Genomic DNA, 21,906 nt, shown 5'->3' on the forward strand with positions numbered 1-21,906 from the left:
CATCTATTGTAAAAGACATCGCGTAGAACCTTCTAAAACTCCAGCTCCTTTATCAGTACGCTGTGCAAGTTGCCAAGAATACAATCAACATACCACTGCTCAATGCACCAAAACTCCTATCTGTGGATACTGCACTGGCAATCACAATACCAAATCCTGCCCCAATCTACAAGCCGCTCCTAAATGCAATACCTGCTCCGAAACTCATGCTACCTATTCCTACAAATGTAAGGCTAAACAGCAACCTCTAAAAGATAAACCAAATCTAACTGTCTCTGTCCGTACAAACGACGAATCAACTCCTACCAATAACTCCATCAGAGACCCAATCACCATAGAAGACATGATACGATTTACTACCATCGTTCTTCAAAATGTTCATCCATTTCTTCGAGACCATATCCTACTACAAATCACAAACACTGCCAAGTCTCTTTTTAAAGTCCAACTTCAAGCCACCTACTCAGGACCTCACGTACACTTCATTTTCCACCCAATTGAACCTCAACATGACTTGGACTCTTAGATTTATGGTTTTCACTTTCTTGTTCTTAAATATTCGATCCGTCTTAAAACACAAACTCCTTTTCGAACAACTCCTACGTGAAGAACAAGTATGTACCTCTGCGCTCAATGAAACATTTCTTACACCCAGTTCACCATTCAAAATTCCAGGATATCAGTTATTTCGTTATGACTGTGCCAGAAATGTCCTCAGAGCGCAAGGCGGAACAGCAATAGGCTGCTACCGACATCTTCCTGTCCGCACTCATACTTTACCCCACAATCTCCTCCAGCCTCTACCAGAACATAATCTTAATACAATCTACTTTAAATCCCTAACCATAACAGTAGCTACTATCTATGTTCGACCAGGACATCCAATCCCCTATGACTTCTTTCATTACATCAACAATCACTTTCGCCATTATATCATTATGTCAGATATCAACTTCCATAGCCGGTCGAATCGAGAACGTACACACTTCATAACCTATGTCCAAAATCACTTGACAGCTGAAATCAAAGATCTTCCTTCTGCCTCAAGACCAATCAGCGATACAACCCCTGATGTCATCATAACCTCTACCACCCTCAATATCGCAAACATTCGTGTTCTCCCGCCTTTTGACAGTGATCACGGTCCAATTTTGATCGATATCACCTCACCTATACAACCCACACGACAGCCTGAGGCTATCAAATACTATGACTATCAGCATGCTGGCTGGAACGCTTACCAATCAGATATTACCAGAGTACTGCATTCCGTACCTGCTCCTACTTCTGAACAGGATCTTTACCATCTTACCGACAAAATTCAAGAGACAATCTTACAAGCAGCTCAAGATCATATACCTGTTAAGATGCATTTCCCTCATAAACCGCCTGTACCACCTCAATATCGTCAAATCATCACTGCATCACGACAAGCCTTTAGGAACTATCAACGAACTCGAAATCCTGACGCACTTCGCCTCCATAGCCAATGGAACAGAATGGTGTCTAATTATCTCTCTGCCTATAAGCGCCGACAGTGGACGCGAGCCTGTAATTCTCTTTCCATTAAATCCAATCCTACTGAATTTTGGCAAAAATTCAAATTACTTACTACAAAATTCCAACGACCTATTTACCCTATCATGCTCAATACCCATCCTCTTCACACCGATCTCGAGAAGGCAAATGCTTTCGCAACTTATTTTCAGCAAATATTCACTCCACCACCTCAACTGGTTAATAGACCAATTTATCGTCGCATAGCACGATTTTGTGACCCGCAAAACCGATTTCTCCAACCTGACTGTACACATGTTTTGGAACCTGATAATAACCTAAGCTTTGAAATTCTTCCGGCAGATATCCAAGCTATATCATCCATCGAAAACGCTCAACAGCTCCGGGCTTTGACTCTATCACGTATAAGCTCATCAAGGCGGCTCCCCCAGTTCTTCTACAGCTCCTAGCATCTATCTACACCTTCATATTACGCACAGGCTTCTATCCACCTGATTGGAAAGTCTCCAAGGTCCTTCTCTTCATTAAGCCCGACAAACCAATTCATGATGTTTCCTCATATAGGCCCATCCAACTGACCTCTTGCCTTAGCATTTTTTTAAAAAATTCTTGTTACACGTCTCCATGCTCATCTCACAGATCGTAATCTCATTCCTACTCACCAAGCAGGCTTTCGCCCTAGCATTAGTCTGAATGACCAATTACTTCGCCTCAGAAATACCATCACCAATTATAATTCTTCTCACCCATCTTGTCTTCTACTGTTCGACCTAGAAAAAGCGTTTGATAGAGTATGGCATCAAGGGTTGCTATATAAACTTCACAAATTTCACTTACCCACTAGCTATGTCCACCTTATACATTCCTTCCGTGCCAATAGACTCGCATATATCCTCATAAATTCTACCATATCTCATCCTATATTCCTACACACTGGAGTACCTTAAGGCTCTGTTCTCTCCCCGTTACTATATATACTTTACGTAACAGATATGCCACCCCTACCGGCGAATATTCACTTATTTCAATATGCGGACGATACCGCTTTTTTGACTCTTGGAAAATCTATTCAACATATTAATCGCACTCTACAACCAGCCATAAATGCTTTTATCAACTGGTGTGACATATGGAAAAATCTCCCTCAATGCCTCAAAAACCCAAACCCTCATTATTCAAAAACGTCCCTACAAAATCCGTCGAAATCCTAACTTGCTACGTCTTTCAGTTCAAGGCACTCCCCTATTACCAACTTCCCATGTTAAATATCTCGGAGTGATCTTCGATACTAAATTGACTTGGAAGCCCCATTTGCAGAAGATGCAAACTCAAGCCACTAAACGACTAGCTTTACTGAAAAGCTTAGTAGGTACCTCATGGGGCCTCCATACACAAACTGTTCTTACAACATACAAATCGTTTCTCCGACCGGCACTCACTAATGGCCATACTGCATGGATATCTGCCCCACCACAATTGTATCAGAGACTAGGAATCATTGAACGCCACGCTTTTCGACTAGCTTTTCACATTCGCCTTCCGTCCCCTACCGCACTACTCTACGAGAGAATTACTTTTCCCACCATTCTTCAACATCTCGAACAAACCCGCTCCAAGTACATCACCAAAGGCATTCAATCAGGTAATCCCCTTATTCTTGACGCCATTCATATAGACATCCTGCTAGACACACCTTCTCAATATCTTGATACCCCTCTTCAACATCTTCTCACAATGTACTCCAATACCCTTGATGACAACGATCCTACTAAACCAGATTTTGCCACCTACCACCCTGACCATTTATCACGGCACATCTATCCATCTTTGCACTAGTACTCATCATTGTGGTTCCAGAGGCTCATCTGTGCTCATTAGTTCTGAGTTGCCACAGAACAGAAGCTAACCCTGCATTTGTCTCTACTAATCATCTTCCCTGTTTGTCTTGTCCAATTGCACTGCATTCATCTATCATCTCATTATCCCGTGGATGAACTCCTAGCTTCATTTTCTCGCCGCTTATAGATACCTAAATGATGCCCTCCATATTTGAAGAGTCCGATATATGCAATGGATGTCCTGAATAAATAAAGAAATAAAGAAATAAAGAAATAAAGAATGTGAAAACCCAACTACATTAATCAATGCCAACCCCCCCCCAAAAAAAATTTAAAAAATAAAATAAATAAATAAATAAATAAATAAATAAAAATCACTTAGCCCTCACCTTCTCTCACCTATTCCTTAGCTTTCCCCTCATGCCCTTAACGAAGAAAGGGTGTACCCCTTGACCGGTTTAACCTTTAAAAAAATGCTTGGTGCTGATTAGCACACAAGTAACACGCTAAAGTGGTAGTTATTGTGTGCTGTATCAACACCTCGTTTCTTACATTGTATAAACTCATTTGAAAAGCCGTAAGCGCCTTTGGCGTGGGAGATCCGGGTTCGATTCCCGGCGGGAGCTCATGTGGTTCGGATTCCAAGTTAATCCGTAGGTCCACGTCTTTATATAGCCTCGCTGCTGAACGGAACGTTAAACTCAAAATCAATCAATCATTTCAAAAGCTCACCACCTATTACAACCTACATTCGACAAACTTCTAGAATGACTCAACATTTTAATTCTTTTTCTTCTTCTCTAAACGAACACATGTGTACCAAAACTATGGCAGATTCTGCCCTAATAGGGTATAAAGAATATTTAGTAATTTATTATTATCATCTCGAGCGCAAGAAACCACCCGTTGATTCTGGGTAGGAGCTCATGTGGTTCGGATCCCACGTTGATTTGTGGGAACACGTCTCGTATACACTCACTGTTTAAAGCAACGCTAAACTCTAATTGATTAATAATTATCCTCAAAGTCGTAACGTAGACATTCCGTAAAGTATACTTTACAAATAGAATAGTTAATTTGTTTCTTGTTACAATCTTGAAATGGCTAAATCATTATTCTTCTGGAAATGAATGAAGAAATAATTACGTTCTTCTTACTATAATTACCATGTATAATACCGATTTCCGCGAGGGAAACGTTCTTAACTCAAAACTTCAGCACTTCAGAACTGTTTGCTATTGTATTTTAAACTTCCCTCTTATATAAAAATAGTGTTGGAAAGACACACTAAAACTAGTTAATTAATCAAACAGTGAATCTAACATAGTAATAAATATGGACCGGTATGTCAGAGAAAAATAAGAGTAATATCGACTATACGTAAGTTATGACTTGTTAATATCAAGTAGTCTAAAGAGATTGAGCATTCGGAGGTCAAAAGTGGGAAAAAATTATTGTCATCTGAAAGTAACATTATGAAACTACATATGCACACAGGGGCGCCCGAAGAAAATTTTCTAGAGGGGGGCCATTTCCGTGGTTGTATATTGCGTCTGGTATTTCTGGTATTCAATATACGTGGTTTGCAATATTACGTATACATTTTCGTGAACCAGAGGGGGTCCCGGTTGCACCCTGCCCTCCCCTTCGGGCGCCCATGTATGCACAATTAAAGTCGATTACCTTCTGCCATTGTTCAGGCAACCGCAAAATGGCTCCCGGTTAGAAAATCTGTTGTTTCTAGTAAAAAGGAAAAGACATTTGGTTTTTACCAGATCATTCAGAGAATCGTAAAGAGACCAAAACATATGATAATGTGACAGTGTCAAGGCCAGACTATACTATAGTTTCATTAAATTCTTCTAATCAAGTCCTCGCAGCGTTTGACGGGCCGTTAAATATTAACGTTGTGAGCGTGGTATACGACACGCTTGTTGTTGACCAGTTCAGGCCGATCTTTTGAATTGCTAGGTTCACTTTCGATAGTTGTCACAGTACAGGTCCGTCTCTATTGTTGTACTCTGCGGCAGCTGCTCGTGATGAACGATCCCCTTCTAATTTCACCGAACGAATACCATATCCTTACTAGCCGCCACTGTGAGGTTTTTTCCCACAAACTGTGTGGATTCTCCTCGCTTTGACTACGATCTTTCTTGCACACTGTTGTACGTTATCCACTTTACATCAATGGTAAGTAACAGTTTCTGGAATGGTTTGAGATCATTACATTTCAGTAGTTATTCATAGATAATAATTCGATAGACTAAATCTTTGGGATTCGAGATGTGGCACACAAACGTCGAGCTTATTTTTAATAAGCTTTCTTCAAATCGCTTATCACTGCTAGGGGATGAATGTTAAGTCTTAGCGATGATATTACTGCTTACACGGCAGCCTTCCTCGACTTTTTTCAGTATCATTAACTTTCTCTATGATTGGTCACACACTGCAAGGAGAATATGAGACATCAAAATTTCACAAAGAAAGCTACTGAACTAACTTTTTCCGTTGCTTTTTGATAATGTATCTTCTCCATAAAAAGGATAGTTTTCTTCACGGGACTTTGCAGCATTTGTGTCTTTATCGAAATAAAATTATAAAGTGAATCTCAGTTTGGTAGAATATTCATATATCTTCATGATGCAATACCTTACTCCTGATTATAAGAATTAACACCCGTTTTACATATAACTACTGGTTTCAACTACGTGTTTAATACTATCAAATTTTATTCACCAGTTCTATCTAACGCCCATATACTCAATTTTTTCTTAGATTACATGATATATTTTAATATTAAATGCTGAAGACCTCTCCAGTTCTAAAATTAAAATCTCGCAAATAAATGAACGCATTTGGCACATAAATTACTAGTATTATTTAATCTACGTTAATGGTTTGATCTACTATAATCTTTAACAAATACAAATTGGATTGAATTTTATTTTGAAGAGGGACATAAGTTAATTTCAAGGGATTCTGTTGTCAGTGACTTCATATGTTCCTTGTAAAAGAGCAAATTATTTCTAAGGTGTGCTAAAATGTCTTCCAGCTGGACTTTCAGGGTTGAAACTTACCGAAATCCAAAACAAATAATGTTGAAAATAGCAGAAGAGCTATAGCTGCATAGCAGAAATAAAAGCTTAGAAGTTCTAACGAATAATTGATGAATCTCAAAAACCTTTCAAAAGTTTAGTAAGTAATTTATTTTATTATTTAACTTCACGAAAAGCGTTGAACTTCCTGTCCAAGATTTATTTGGGAAGGGAACAATTGAACTTCAATGTATTACGTATTTACTGCTCGACCATGTATAAGTAGCTTTATTCTAACAACATTGATTTTATTTAATTCTTCCTATGAAGTTTTCTCCCCTTCTTTATGTAACTTGTTTACTCTGTCCTGGTTAGGAAATGCCAACTGCTTTATCATACATCAGCCAGTCCTACATTACTATTTCAAAATTCGAAACTTACTTAGTCAATACCTTCCTCTGGCATCTTTCTACAATGACGATGGCATGAATTTTAAATCAATTGGGTGAGCTTCAGAGTCGCATTGGAATGAAGGTAGGACGATAGAAAGTTCCCACCCTCGCCAGAAATAGGACCTCGGTTGCGCAGTTAGTAGGCACACTCGTTACTGACTAATGCAATGCAGTTTTCTTGGAGTGAAGAATTACTACTTTACAGTAAGGCCTTTGTGAAGAGGCAATGAATAGCTGAGTTAATCATTCTTCCATCTTCAACTCAGAAATAAATTACACAAAACTTCCTCAATCAGGAAAGGAGTAAAGTGTTACGAAATGTTGCGGTTGTGGTTGGTCCCACAGCCTAACTTATAAAAGTTAACAGACAATACTTTTTAATTCATTGAATTATGTCAAAACATGCATTTGCATTAGTTGGGTTTCCAGGTATTTTAAGGTAAACTGTTGAACACAAACATGTACTAACTAGTTAATTATCATAACTAGTAGTTTTATTTGCCAGTCTTAAGTGAAGGGTTTGTGGTGTAGTGGAAACGCACAAATCTATCAAGCACGAGACTCGGTTTTGAATCCCATAATTTTAACTATTTTTATTTTATCACATTTTATTGCTTAAGTAAATGTTATTATAATTCTACCATTCCTATCTTCTTGTTCTTCACCTTATTATTGTTCGTAGTAGTAATAGTATTTGTATTACTATTATTATCATTAACGGTTATTCAAACTGTTGATTAAAGGGGAGTTGGCTTAGTCATGTTTTATTATTATTATTATTATTATTATTATTATTATTATTAGGGGGAAAATGTGTACGTCGATGAGCTCTATCCTTCGACGTTACACTTGACTTCTTAAACCGAGCTTTGAGGTCAAAATAGGTACGGTGCATATAGTGCAGGACCGAGTATTCAAACTCAAAAGCAGACCCGTACTGAACAATCCATATTACTTGCTAAGTTAGAAGTAACTAGTGAACGTACAGAAAAAGATGAACAGCAGTTTTTATTTTTTTATTCTGAAAAATGACTGAATGGATAGTGAAAGAAGTTCGAAGTCTTTAAAATCAATATTTTACTGATTATAAGCTAAAAAATTCTCTAGCACACTAACTACTCAGTATGCTATACTCTATGAGGCTCGCACTCACTACTCAATTCGGTTCACTCTAGCTCTGACTCGCACTCGTTCGGGTTTCCTTAACTAGATTCGTGCTAACACAATCTTACACTAACTTACCTCTTTATCGACTCAGACTCACCATTATCCATAAAACTCTTATTCAGTCTTATTCTCGCTGACTAGCTACTTGGGACTTCCGCTCGTTTGAACTTATGCAATGGCTTGTTACCCATTGATAGGATTCGCATTTATTTAGTGAGCCCATGAGCCGACCGACCTCTTTTCCTTCTTGCATCTCTGAGGGTTTATATATATATATATATATATCGGTGAAGTAAAGCCGCGGGTCCTTCAATATCTTCGAATAATCTGAATCTTCAACTTCTTTGGCAAAGTATAAAATATTAATTGTTCTTGCTACCAAAAGCAATTTCAGGATATTTCAGTAAACTACTGTATCATATTTAACTAATCTAACTTTGAGAGATGCTTCTACTACACTACACCCTGCTGCAACTAATTATATAATGAGAAACCAAACAGAACCAATATAAGCTAACCTGAACTTACTTAGCATGTGTTTTATAAGCTGGCAGGAGTTAACAGAATTTGTGCCACATGTTCTATCCTAACAAGGCTTGTAAGAAGTTATTCTTGTGTTAAAAATAATCCTTAAATTTTACAGTAGGAATTCATACTCCCTTGCACTGTAATGGATGCTCTGTCTCACTTATCACATATATTTTCGTATCACGGCAATTTTCGAAATATAAACATTGTATTCCACTCATCTTCCCTGCTTGTTAAAACTTCTTGAGAACTAGTACCATTAAAGTGACATGCCCTATGGTGTAATTATTGCACAATTATTATTACTATTCTATTGCAAAAGAAAAAGATAAAAACTACAACTATATACAACTATATACAAGTCAGTGGTTCTCAAACTTGTTGTTACTGCGACCCACATTAAACAATTAAAAGTATTTTACGGCCCACATACTTTTATTCAAATAACATTAACATTGTAAGCAATGGTGGTGTATTTCAAAGCAGTTAAATTGTGTAAATTCTATCTCTAATTACAGTTCATTCAATAACAGTCCGTATTACTGATTAACATGAAAATTATTTGTGGATGTTGCGAACACCATTAGCAACCACGAATGTTATAAAGTAAAGCTCGATGCTTAAATTTCAATAAATCAAAATAAAGTTGGTTTCTTTAATATCTACCGTAAATATCTCACTTTCAATTTAAATTGTAATGTGAATTTATGAATATAGTGGCCCTGTCGGTACAAGAGTATCAGTCAATGACGATCGAGCAAGTGTAATGTAACCATTTTCCCAATAAGTGATACATGAAAGTGTACGCATATGCAAGAGGGTTAAAATGTTTCCATAAAAAGGTAACACAGAGCCAACAATACTGACGCAATGTCCAACTCCGTGATAGATTTTTGACCCACCAACTCTCTTTCCATCCTAACCCAACATTTCTACTGACTGTGAGTAACCACTTAATCTTTACTTCATTAACAAACACTCCAAATTTTCATTTTATGAATAGTGCTTTACAACATTTGTTTCTGCATCAAAAAGCTTAAAGGAAAAACTTCTCGCGACCCACCAAAAAACGTCCCGGGACCCACCAATGGGTCGCGACCCACACTTTGAGGGACACTGCTCTAAGTCATAACTTTTTGCACTATTTAAATTTTCAATTAGATTTATACCTCCTATCCCCTATTTTACTCAGTTGAGTTGAGGTGAGGCTATATGAGACAGTACCTACTGGTTAACGTTGAATCTGAACCACATGAGCTCCCTCCGGGAACTATTTTTTTTTTCAGATATTTGGGAAAAAACTAACTGAAACATGTTTCATTAAATCAAAATAATTTATTCTTAAGTCTTGCATTTCAATCACATGTAAGCAATCAACTTCAATATACAATTATCTGCTTGAAAAGACTCAACATATTTCCAGTTGCACAGTATCTAAATTAATTGCAAACTTTTTCAATAAAACGAAGCGCGAAGTGAAAAGTTGCAAAGTTTTATGGTGGAATAGGCCCCAGGTCTTATGTTTTGTTACTAGATTCACCTAGTTCCTGAGCGTATGATCAACACGAACCATAAAAATAAAATAAAAGCATTTAGAAGAAGTAACGAAAGCATACCCAACTCACAGGGCACTCTTTCTTTCTCCATCTCATTTTTGTTTCATTTCTGTATGTAATATATAACTGACTGTCACTGTCACTTGTGCATCTATTATGTAACTGACTGATACGTCTGCTTATCTGTGCTGCCCTTATCAGGGATTTACCTGTTCTTCAATCCTGAATATGAATAGATGTATACATAGATAGGATTCTTATTCTTCGGAAATTTAAAAGTTGTGTGAGAACTATAAAGTATACATTTTAAAATACATATTTTTTTTTTCACAGGAGGAGCAAAGTTTGTAGCTTTTTTTGCTTTTTAATTAGTTTATATATATATATATATATATATATATATATATATATATATATATATATATATATATATATATATATATATATATATATATATATATATATATATATATATATGTGTGTGTGTGTGTGTGTGTGTGTGTGTGTGTGTGTGAGTGTATCGGGTTTTCTAAATAATAGCGCCCACGGACCACATAGCACTGTTCTACAGGTCAAAATAAAGAGAAAATCTTATGATAGTATACCCTCCAGGGTCTCCTTCCGCCGCTATGGGGAATCAAATTTTCACTATGTGATAACGTCGCAGATTAACTTAGAATCATTAAGATTAAACTACGAATCCATCAAGTAGATACATCGATTGCTACGCTAATGATGCTAGTGTCATTCTATATCGAATTTAACTGCAACTTGGAACGAATCGACGTAACTAAGAGGTTGGTAGATCTACTCTATGGCTCTTCAGAGTTCCTTCGTGGCCAAGCGGTCAGCGTATGCGCCTTTGGTGTGGGAGACCCGAGTTCGATTCCCGGTGGGATATCATATGGTTCGGATTCCACATGATACGTAGCCTCACTCCTGTCATATATATAAATTTCTTGTCTTTTTGCATATAAAACACAATTCAGAAATTGGAAAAAGGAAAGGACGTATAAATATGTCGCCTATGAGCTGAATTGTGTGATGCTATCTCGGTATTCACGATAATAATTTCACGACAAAGAGGCAAGCGCTTTTGTATTTTATTAACCATTTAGAAGAATAGAACAATTTATGTTTCTGTAAGAAAAATTGGAAACGTAAAGAAATATAGAAAATATTGGAAAGATAAATATTAGATTAGGACCTGAATCAGAAAATACTTGAATCACATTTCTATGAAGTTGGTTAACGAATTTCTCCAAATCTGTAGGGTCGTAAGCAACTTTCTATATAGAAAGGGCTAGTGTCGGTGTTACAACGGCGTAAACAGAGCCGTATTATTATAGATTCAGTGTAGAAAGTCCACAGTCTTAGATTGTTTTTTACACTCAATATTTGTCTGTCGAAAGTCAGCTGTTGCTCGCACTCTGCTGTCTCACGGAGACATGACCTGCACTACATCACCTGTACTACATGTTGTGTGTTTGCTTTAAAATGAACTGATAAAATCTCTTCGTTCTTACGTTGAGAATGTAATCAAATCGCAATCTTGACAGTTGAACTAAAAACAAACGTTAAAAATGATAAACATGTAATGAACTTTAGTTTGATAAAGTAAATGGCAAGAATAAACAAACTACAGGTATACTGAAAAAATGTACAAGCCAAAGTACTGTAAGTGTTTCTTGATGACGCTAGAGGAGGCAATGGGGCACTCCATAGTGACATTCTCCCCTTTGGCGCATCTAGGCCAGGGCCGGGAAACCTAGGCCCCCCAGTTTTTCGGTGACAAAATAATTTAAGCTATTGTTTATATATTTTTCAAAGCTTATATATATCTATCATAGTATGGTTACTGGCTGGCCTCCCAGTTTTTACCTTCTAGATCCGCCACTGATTCTCCCCCCTCAACTTGCCCTTAAGTATGTTGTGTTGTATATACCTTAGATCAAGTAATATAGAACTATTATTTTCGAGCAAAAAGTAGCTGCCTCCTCCCAAAACGTCTCTGCTCTTCTACTTATTTCGCCAAGAAATTAAATCTGGTAACGTCACTGGGTAGACCGCCATAGAAGTGATTACTAATATTAAATTGTTTTTAAAATATCAGTGTGAGCAACCAGTACTGAAGTTATCTTTAAACATCCCTATAAACATAAAATTAGGTTTTTGAGATATAAACATGAAATTTGGTGTTCGAACTCTTAATCTAAACTAATTAAACACTTCTTTCAATGTTTTAGACGTTTTACCAGTGATGCCAACTGATGAGAAAAATCCCATTTTGTGGGACATTTTGACATTATCCCTTTTCGAAAAGGGATAAAGGGAATTTTCGTCGCAATTACCAGTAAATATGGGATTTTTCATTGACAAGAACAAACTTTTCCGTGGGTAAAATGTGGACCAGTGACTTCTCAATAATCTTGATATCAGTGTTAATTGTCAAATTTTGTTACTAGATCATATGTTAGTGCAGAAGTAACTCGTGATTCTCTGAAAGTACGCTCCAAAAAATGTAAATTGTGGTTTGGTATTTTTAAAAAATACATAGAATAGAATTAACGAGAAAAAACAAAATCCAAAATGAAATTCTACACAAAAGGAGTGGAAAATAAAGTTCTTCAAGTATCCTCACGTTCATTATAATATGATAATACAGGGAAATAAGACAAGTACTAAATCTGACGATGAAATGCATTTATTTTCGCCAACTCTTTCAAGTTTCTTCTTCAATTAAGAAAAAAACAGTTATTTATGAACTACTGGATAAACGTAGAAGATCAACATTTAGGGATAGTTTACTCATACATTGAAGAAAATGTGTGACATATAATAGTTCCATGTTTCATTTTTTTATTTTTTTATTTTGTAATTAGTGTAACGTGGGAAGTTTAAGAGGAAAATGGGAATTTATGCTTCTCAAGATGGGATTTTTTAATTTTTCAGATTGGCATAACAAGTTTTACCTTGAACTGAAGAGAAGGAGGAAAGTTACTTCTTTAAGATGCCATTAAGACACGTTTCAATTTTTAACACGTTTCGAGTTTAGACGAATTCTACATACATGAAATGAAAACGCGTGTCAAGTTAAACCAACCACCAACACTAAAACGACGGGAGTATATCTCAGAATTATAGGCTATTTATGGGATAATTAGTTGCTCTAATCCCAATTTTTGGGCTCCTACTGTTTAGTGGGAAATCGGTTTCAAAATGAGCAAATCTAGCTTGACACCAAGATAGATCCCCCATATGGTTACAATAGTCCGATTGAAAAAATTCAAACGCCAGAATTATGGGGTATTTATGGGCTAATTAGTTGCTCTAATCCCAATGTTTGGGCTCTTACTGTTTAGCGGGAAATCGGATTCAAAATGGGCGAGTCTAGCTTGTCATCAAGTTAAAAAAAAACACACGTTTATAATTGTCCGATCCTAGAAATTCAATCGCTAGAATTATGGGCTATTTATGGGCTAATTAATTGTTCTAATCCTGATTTTTGGGCTCCTACCTTTTAGCGGGAAATGAAGAAAGAACCGTTGTTAAGGTTAGACATCTCGAATAGAAGAAAATCAAACGTCAGAAATATGGGCTATTTATGGGCTAATTGATGCTGTGATTCCGAGTTTGGGGCTGCTACCTTTTAGCAGGATTTCTTTTTTATCAAATTGTGAGATTTGCCTTAAGTTCTAGCTATAAACCTAGGGCTAAAATACTCCGATCAAAACAATTATAACGTCGGAATTATGTGTTATTTGCATGCTAAATTGTTGCCCTAATATCGAGTATTTTCTTCTATCGTTAGCAAGAAACCTCATGGAAGATTGATATTGATTTTTAGATAAGGTGGGATGATACTTTCAAAGTTGCAGTGAGAAAACATCGATGTTTATTAACTGAAAATTGATTTATTTGCACTCTCCGCAAATGTAAATCTATATCTCTACTAGTAAATCCATAAATTTTATTTCACGTGTTTATGTTCATTATGTTTGGGAGTAAATAGTGTATATATAGAATTTATATAGTGAAATATCATTTTTTTTTTTTTTTTGTGCAAAAGAAATGCTTCTTCGCCGTTGCTGGGACTACAGTGGCACAGAGGTAGAGAATTTACCTCTTGTGCGTGTGATCGGTGGTTCGATCAAAGATCGCGCCAAGTGGTCTTTGTGGTTGACAAACACCATGTGCTTGGGTGTTATCGGAGCTCTCCCATTTCCTCCCACTTTATTCATAATGAATTTAATGAACATGAAAACGTCGAAAGATAATTCATGGATTTACTTGTAGAGATATATATTTCCATTCGCTGAGAATGCAAATAAATCAATTTTCAATTAATAGACATAGATGTTTCCTCACTGCAACTTTGAAATTATCATCCCACGTTATCTACATATCAATACCAATCTTAACCAATCAAGCTTGACTCGCCCATTTTGAATCCGATTTCCCGCTAAACGATGGGAGCCCAAAACTTGGGATTAGAGCAACTAATTAGCCCATAAATAGCCCATAATTCTGGCGTTTGAATTTTTTCGATCGGACTATTGTAACCATATTGGAGGTTCTAGCTTGATGTTGGGCAAGACTCGCCCATTTTGATTTCGATTTCGCTCTAAACAGTAAGAGTCCAAAAATTGGGATTCGAGCAACTAATTAGCACATAAATAGCCCATAACACTGGAGTTTGAATTTTTTCGATCGTATGAGTGTGTGTCCCCCCTCACTCCCATTCCATTTTAATTTTCCCAGTTAGTTCTTTTTGAAATGGAATAAGGCTCTATATACGTTGACGAAAAACTTTACAAAATGGTCTTGTCTGTTTTAACGTGTTGGGAACGCTTTGCAGTGGTGACTTGCATTACGTGAACAGAACACAATAAGTCGTAATGTGGTTGTAACTCTTGAAAAACTAGTTCCTTAAGAGCAAGTATCATCGACGTTTATTTTTATTGTTTTAATATTTTAACTGCGTTATTTTAAATGCCAAATAACTATATAACCTGTCAGTGTGTATATTATTTGCAAATGAACGATTTCAAATAATTTTTCAATGCTGTCCTTTATAATAAATCGGCGTAGGAACATGAACATTGTGCATTAAAGGTGGCAAGGAAGGCATTCTGGAAGCCATCATGAAATAGATAAACGACTACGTAAATGGAATCCAATGAAAATTCGTAATTAAAATTGCAATCTTTTGTAGTGCAACGAAGAAGAGAATAAACGAGTTCTAAAATTGGACATGGCTTCAAAAAACAAATGCTTAAGTGAAAATAAGTGAATAAGTGTTATATTTATGCAAATTAGGTAAAGTAACACTAATCCACGCCGCAAAACCCAGTACTATTCGTTCATGATTAATACAAAAATATAATTGTTGTATTTAATTACGTTGATATACCTCATAAGAAGTTCTTAGTCCCCTGAAAGAACAATACCACATGATGTATCATGAGTTCATCGAATGTTTAGTAATTTCACCATAAACTTCGGATTGAAATATACTAGCCAAAGCGCCTAAGATACAGCCTGGGATCATTCGTCAAAATAAGAAGATAAAATTAAATTCCCTGTTAATGCAACAACACTACATTTGCCTTAAATCCCCCTGCAATTGAAGTGCAGTGCAGCAAAGTGCTTTACAGATCAACTAGTGCTAAGTGGTCACGTACTCCCAACCTAAACATAAGCTGGGAATAATAATATGTCATTATGAATTAATCCGTAGTTCTTTTTTCTTTTAATTCTTGAAATACAATAAAATGGGCTAAATGATACTAAATATATCGAAACAGGTCTATTAAAATTTATATTGATAAAACGTATACGTAAGTATTTGTGAAATGTAGGCCTACAATAATTTTGTTTGAGTAAAATTTTACTAATGTACTTGTTTTGTTTACAGTTCTTTTATCCAAGTTTCTCACACGAATCACTACATAAACGGTTAGAATTAAGTACAGGTATTTATACGCATACTGCAGATACGTAGTGGGCGTATGAAGGATGGTGGGCACGCTCGAGTGCTACCTTGGTTCGAATCCATTTTGATTTGTGATCTGATGCGGACCCTGCCACGATTTCTAACCATTATTATACGGAGGGTGGAGTACTTAATTATTCTAACCACTGAGTCCACTGTTTATATCCAATATTAATCGGCCCAAACATGAGAACCGAACCCTACCGTATTACAATCGGACCATTGTTACCGTAACCATATGGGGGGTTCTAGCTTGATATCAAGCTAGACTCGCCCATTTTGAATCCGACTTCCCACTAAACAGTAGGAGCACAAAAATTGGAATTAGAGCAACTAATTAGCCCATAAATAGCCCATAATTCTGGCGTTTGAATTTTTTCGATCGGACCATTGTAACCATATGGGGGTTCTAGCTTCATATCAAGCTAGACTAGCCCATTTTGAATCCGATTTCCCGCTAAACGGTGGGAGCCCAAAAATTGGGCTTAGAGCAACTATATACACAATCAGAAGCTATATTAGGACAGTCCTATCGCAACATAACTTTTTTTTTAAGGATAACAGGAGTTATCAAGGGAAAACACTAATCTTCAAACAGTTGTGAAAAAGATCACACACTACGATGAATCCTGTCCATCATTATTACCATTTACGAACATGGCGTCGTTTGAGTTGAAGTCAATATCTTACTTTTCTTGACTATTTTAAAATGAAATTTCAGTAAGCTAAGACTCTCAAAATGCTTCCTTACTGCTTATTTCGTAACTGAAATTACTTTTACCTTGATAATACATCTTTCTTTGTCCAAAATCCCAATTTTCTGAGAACTGAAACTGATGCGTTGTTGCTTGACGGTTTTCATGTAGCAAAGTGACAAGAAGCGCGCCTTAATACTAGAGATTCGAAAATAGTCCCAATCAGAACAAAGAGTTTTGCGGCGGAGAAATATAAAGCAAATAGAAAATAGTAAAAACTGGATAAAACAGGATTTTGGGAGGATATGGACATCTCAGAGGGACGAAAGGGGTTCTAAATTATTCTGACATACATGAGATTGGTGGATAATTTCAAGAATTACTGTCCAATTTCTGACCTATATTTTTGTATCGCATTAAGATGTATAATTTCAATACTTATCCATTTGAAATGCCCATATGCAGGGTTTACATTAAAATAATGTATAAATTAAGATATTATTCCCCAAAATATAACTCCTACTAGATTATTCAAAGCTTCCACATTAATTTTGGTTTGAATATTTACTACGCGGACCGAAAAAAATATACATTGAAAAATCTACAATACACAGTACGTTCAAAAAATATTGGGTCCCTCCAAAGAAATTTCATGAGTCCGACTGTAATGGTACGTTACATGTTAAGGAGTTATCATGTAGTGTAAAGAACAATATGCAACTTTCGTATGTTACTTTCTTCTGTTAATACCGTGTTTGTTCGAGTAATAGTCGCCCTCGCATAATAGTCGCACCTTAAGTGTGAAGTATAAACATTTGCCAAAAAATCACAGCATAAACGTCGCAGCCTACGAGGTTTGTGTCTTTGTGAATGACTTTCTTCGAAAATGCTTATCTTGCAAGAGCAAAACAACTTGTATATAAGTGGATCTGAAACCGTTCAAAAAGCTGCAAAAAGACTATCATATACAATGCTTTGGACAGAAGTGAAGATGATGCTCTGTGAAACAGTTACCCAGATTCGTCAGACGCAGATATGGCAGAAAGAGAAACTTCGGATGAGACTGAATAGTGCCTTTCGTATGTATGGACAGCCCTGGCACTTTTTGTGAGTATGTGTTTCTTCTTTGTGGTGTTACGTAGTTGTTGTTCATATGTTTCCAGATTATGTAAATATATCATCCTTTTATGGCAATGCCAAGGAAACACTTTTGTCTCTCACGAATCGGTAAGTTAACGAGTTTATTTTTTACAAGTTTTAAAATGTTACCTTATGTAGGCTAGATTTCACTTTTTATGATGACACAATATTGTATGTATATAAATTCGAAATTGGTATGATTTTAGCTATAATTGAATGGCAGCTTTCCTCAAGTAAGTAATCGCAGTTGGATTTTCGAATTTAAAAAGTAGTACAAAAGTGCGACTATTACGCGAGTAAACACTATACTTTCGATAATTTATGAGATGTTCCTGAGATTTTTGTCCGTAAGATACATTGTACATGTATAATGTAAAAGAAACTAATATTATTAGTCCTTTTGAATTATTTTGTTCTAATTTAGTTAGGCCTACAGCACAGTCTTCGGTACAGACTTGTTCCACATAATCAGTAAAAAGTGGGCATTCTTTCAATAGGTGACCAAAAAGGCAGTCTATTGCAACAGATGATCTACCTTACATTTTCGTTGTTTAGGAGTATGATTTATCTGATTAGTGCAGTGACTTAATTTCTTATTGTATAATATAACCTAAGCAAACAGCAGAGAAAGCGCTTGAATAAAACAGTGTAAATTTGGGAACACAAGGAAACAATGTACTGGAACAAATTACTTGTGTCCATACGTTTGAAATAGATAGACTTAATAACCTAACTTAATTTCAATTTTTTCAATACATAACAGTGTATATTACTGCTTCTTCACTAAGTGCTAGCTGCTTTTAATGTTGCTTAGTTTAAGGATTGAGTTAAAAGCAGGATCTGTTGTGGATTCAGTACTAATTTACACAATAGTTCAATACATGTCTTGTAAAGAATGGATTCCTTGTCCTGATGTATTTCTCATGTTTCGATGTCTGGTTAATATAGTGTGACGACTTCATTGTAAATATCCATGCAAATATGTTGTTGATAATACAAATCATTAGTTTCGAAGCCGTTTGCGTTAATATTCGCCGTAACAAAAGCCAGTCACAACAATGAAACCGTGTCGATAATTTTCATTTGAGTGACGAAGTAAACTGTTCATTATGCATTCTCACTTCTATTTGTACTTGTTCGAACCTTTCCACAATCGATCAGATATATCAACACCTGTATAGTGACTACGAATTTCCACCGATTTCTACACAACATGGCTGGCTTTCTATGGAGGAACATTCTTCTTATGAATTCCCTTAAAAAGCTATTTCTTGTGAATGGTGTGCCAGTCAAACCTGGTTGCCATCCTGCACTGTTGGTGGCTCTCCAATGCCGTTAATGTCTTAATTCAGTGCAACACCGATCATATCAGCTTCATTTGTGTCCGTTTCGGATGTACGGTAACTGAGACGTTGTTACCTAGTTCCGAAACGATTTTGCTGCATCAATTGTCATACTACACTCTGTAAAGAAAAAATAGCGACACTTCAATTCTCAAACTAACTTATACAGAAAACCATAATTGCAGCCCGTTAGAAGAGGAATAGAAGGAAATGAAGAGCGGGATAGTTCATTTGCATTATCTGTGATACCTGTGGTGTACGACATCACTTGCCAATTGTTTGTGTAATTGTAATATTTTCTGTAGATGGCACTGAGTGCTTCTCGTAAATTATTGTAGTGAGAATTCTCCATTGCATTTCTGATGTGTAGGCTGAGGTAAATAGCATTTTATGATTGTTCTTTGCTTTCTCACTGTTTGGAAAGTGTGAAGTGGCAATATTGTTGTTGTGTAGCGCTGTTTTTGTGTGATATTGTTGCTACATGTGGACTGTAAACAGGAAGGATGGGTAAGAAATGTGACTTGTCGCCATGTGAACAAGATATAATTCTTGCTTTGCACAGCTAAGGCAAATCTCTAAGGGAGATAGATGGAATAGTAAAAATCCATCATTCGACGGCAAGAAGAATAATTCACAAGCGGAAACAACCTAATAAATCGTTCCTTCGTCAACAGTGTGAAAGAAAAAGAAAGCATCACCCAGAGCAGATCTCTAAATGAAATTAATAGCACTGCAGATTTAAGGAATGATTTCCCCAAAGATCGCTTCTGTAATTTGACATAATCTTGGAATTGCAGTTACTCGTACAACTTTATTGAAAGAGGATATTACGAAGAAGAAACCGCGTAGAAAGTCGAAACTGACAAAAACACGAGGACTTAAACATGTAGGTTTGTGAGTCGATATGCAACTTGGACTTATGATAACTGGAAGCACGTCGTTTTCTTTGTTGAAAAGAAATTTAGCATAGTGGGAAACGATGGTGGAGTGAAGTTGTGGATACGAACGAGCAAGGAACTTGACAAGGATTTTGTTTAAGAGATACAAATATTCAGTTACTGAGTGATGGTATGGGCTTGGTTCACCGCTAAAGACGTCAGAACGATGGATATGTGTGAAGGGTCGTTTGATGCACGAAAATATCTTCAAATTCTGGCACGTAAAGTTTTTACAAAAGCTAAAGATGACTTTTCTGAAGAAAATATGCATTGCTTCCTTTTCCAGGATGATAATGCTTCATGTCACCGAGAGAAAATCGTTAATACATGGTTTAAGAATATGACTATTTAGAACCTCATGAGGCCTCAGAACTCACCTGACATGAATCCAATTGAAAATTTGGGTCGATATGAGAAGAAGATTCAATAGACAACTATCTCGAATAAAATGAAATTCAAGGAACAGATAATCCGGGTGTGATTCCGTGAAATCGAGGTTGCATTTTACAATAGCCTTGTCACCAAAGGACCCCAATGATTCGATGCACTGCAGAAAGCTCATGGTGCACATACAAAATATAGTTTGCTCTATTGTACTTCCCGATGTTCGTACACAATATATCACACCTTTAAGAAGTTCCATTTCTTGTTTTCTGCTATTATTGTTGATCTTTTTCACTTTTATGTATAACTCTTCCTGTAAACGATTTTGCTCAAAACACACATAGCTACTTGTATAAGCATATAAATTCACTAAATTCATGTCAAAAGCCTGAAACTGTGGCGCAGGTATTAAGAATGAACTGCTCATTGGGAATATGCATTGTAGTATTATCAGGAATTCATGTAAAAAATCATATTGGTTAATGTATGTTGCGAAAACCATATCAGAGCAAGTGTCGCTATTTTTTCTTTACAGAGTGTAGGACATTCGGAGTGTAGCGTCGACTTTTTTAAACAGTAAATTTGCGTTTGTGACACTGTTTAACTACGCTGGTGTAACTGAAGTATAAATCGCAAAGTATTGCAATATAATCTTCACTGATCGATTTTCATTCGAAAAACGCGACTAAATAACTTTGCTGGTAGGCACATCACACACTACTGTATCAATGGTACACCTTTCAAGTTTGCGCGCTGCGTCTCTCCGTATCCATTTTGAATTTTGTCTATGTAGAAACCTATCACGACCTGTACTCAGCCGAAATTCGTGATATTACTTACCTGAATAACATAATTGTAACGCGTTATAACAGGCATCATATTCAGCGTTCCCTGTACTGACCATGACCCGATAGTGGTCACTTTCATCAAACAATTTAAAGGTCACATGAAGTCTAACACGAGAGGAAAATATTATTTGAAACATCACAACAAACACCAGCCTTTAAAAGAAATAATAATAATACTACTTTGTTTAAACCATTTGGTGGGCTGTTTTGCTCTTTTACATGCTTATGTTTCCGTTAAAAAGTTTTACTGGCACCCAAGAAATCAACCATTTTGGCAAAGTGATTGAAATGTTCAACCCTAACTACAAAATCATATGTATATATGATCTTAACGTTATTGAATACGGCCATATTTCCGTGTCATTTAAATCAGTTGCCAAATTTTTATTTGTTTCGCCCTGTATATCGTACGTTGAAAATGGAACAATTATCTTCCGGGCCAAAGCAGAGAAAATAATCATTTAAAAAT

The 21,906-nt window shown here is 36.3% G+C and overlaps 1 protein-coding gene and 1 long non-coding RNA gene across 2 annotated transcripts in view; both read left to right on the plus strand.

Annotated features, from left to right (window-relative positions):
* Positions 1-530: 530 nt before the first annotated feature.
* Positions 531-1,967, plus strand: LOC145685324 (uncharacterized). Its single transcript, XM_081757698.1, has one exon. The coding sequence runs from the start codon at positions 531-533 to the stop codon at positions 1,965-1,967; it is 1,437 nt and encodes a 478-aa protein (XP_081613824.1).
* Positions 1,968-15,109: 13,142 nt separating this feature from the next.
* The window catches only part of LOC145684733 (uncharacterized), a 51,681-nt gene continuing 44,884 nt past the window's right edge, over positions 15,110-21,906 (plus strand). The window contains exon 1 of the long non-coding RNA XR_014131377.1: positions 15,110-15,413. This is a non-coding gene — a long non-coding RNA (uncharacterized LOC145684733). The remainder of the gene's footprint in view (positions 15,414-21,906) is intronic.

This window comes from Thermobia domestica, chromosome 5 (genome assembly GCF_964235325.1).
Source record: "Thermobia domestica chromosome 5, izTheDome1.hap1.1, whole genome shotgun sequence".
NCBI classification, from domain to species: domain Eukaryota; kingdom Metazoa; phylum Arthropoda; class Insecta; order Zygentoma; family Lepismatidae; genus Thermobia; species Thermobia domestica.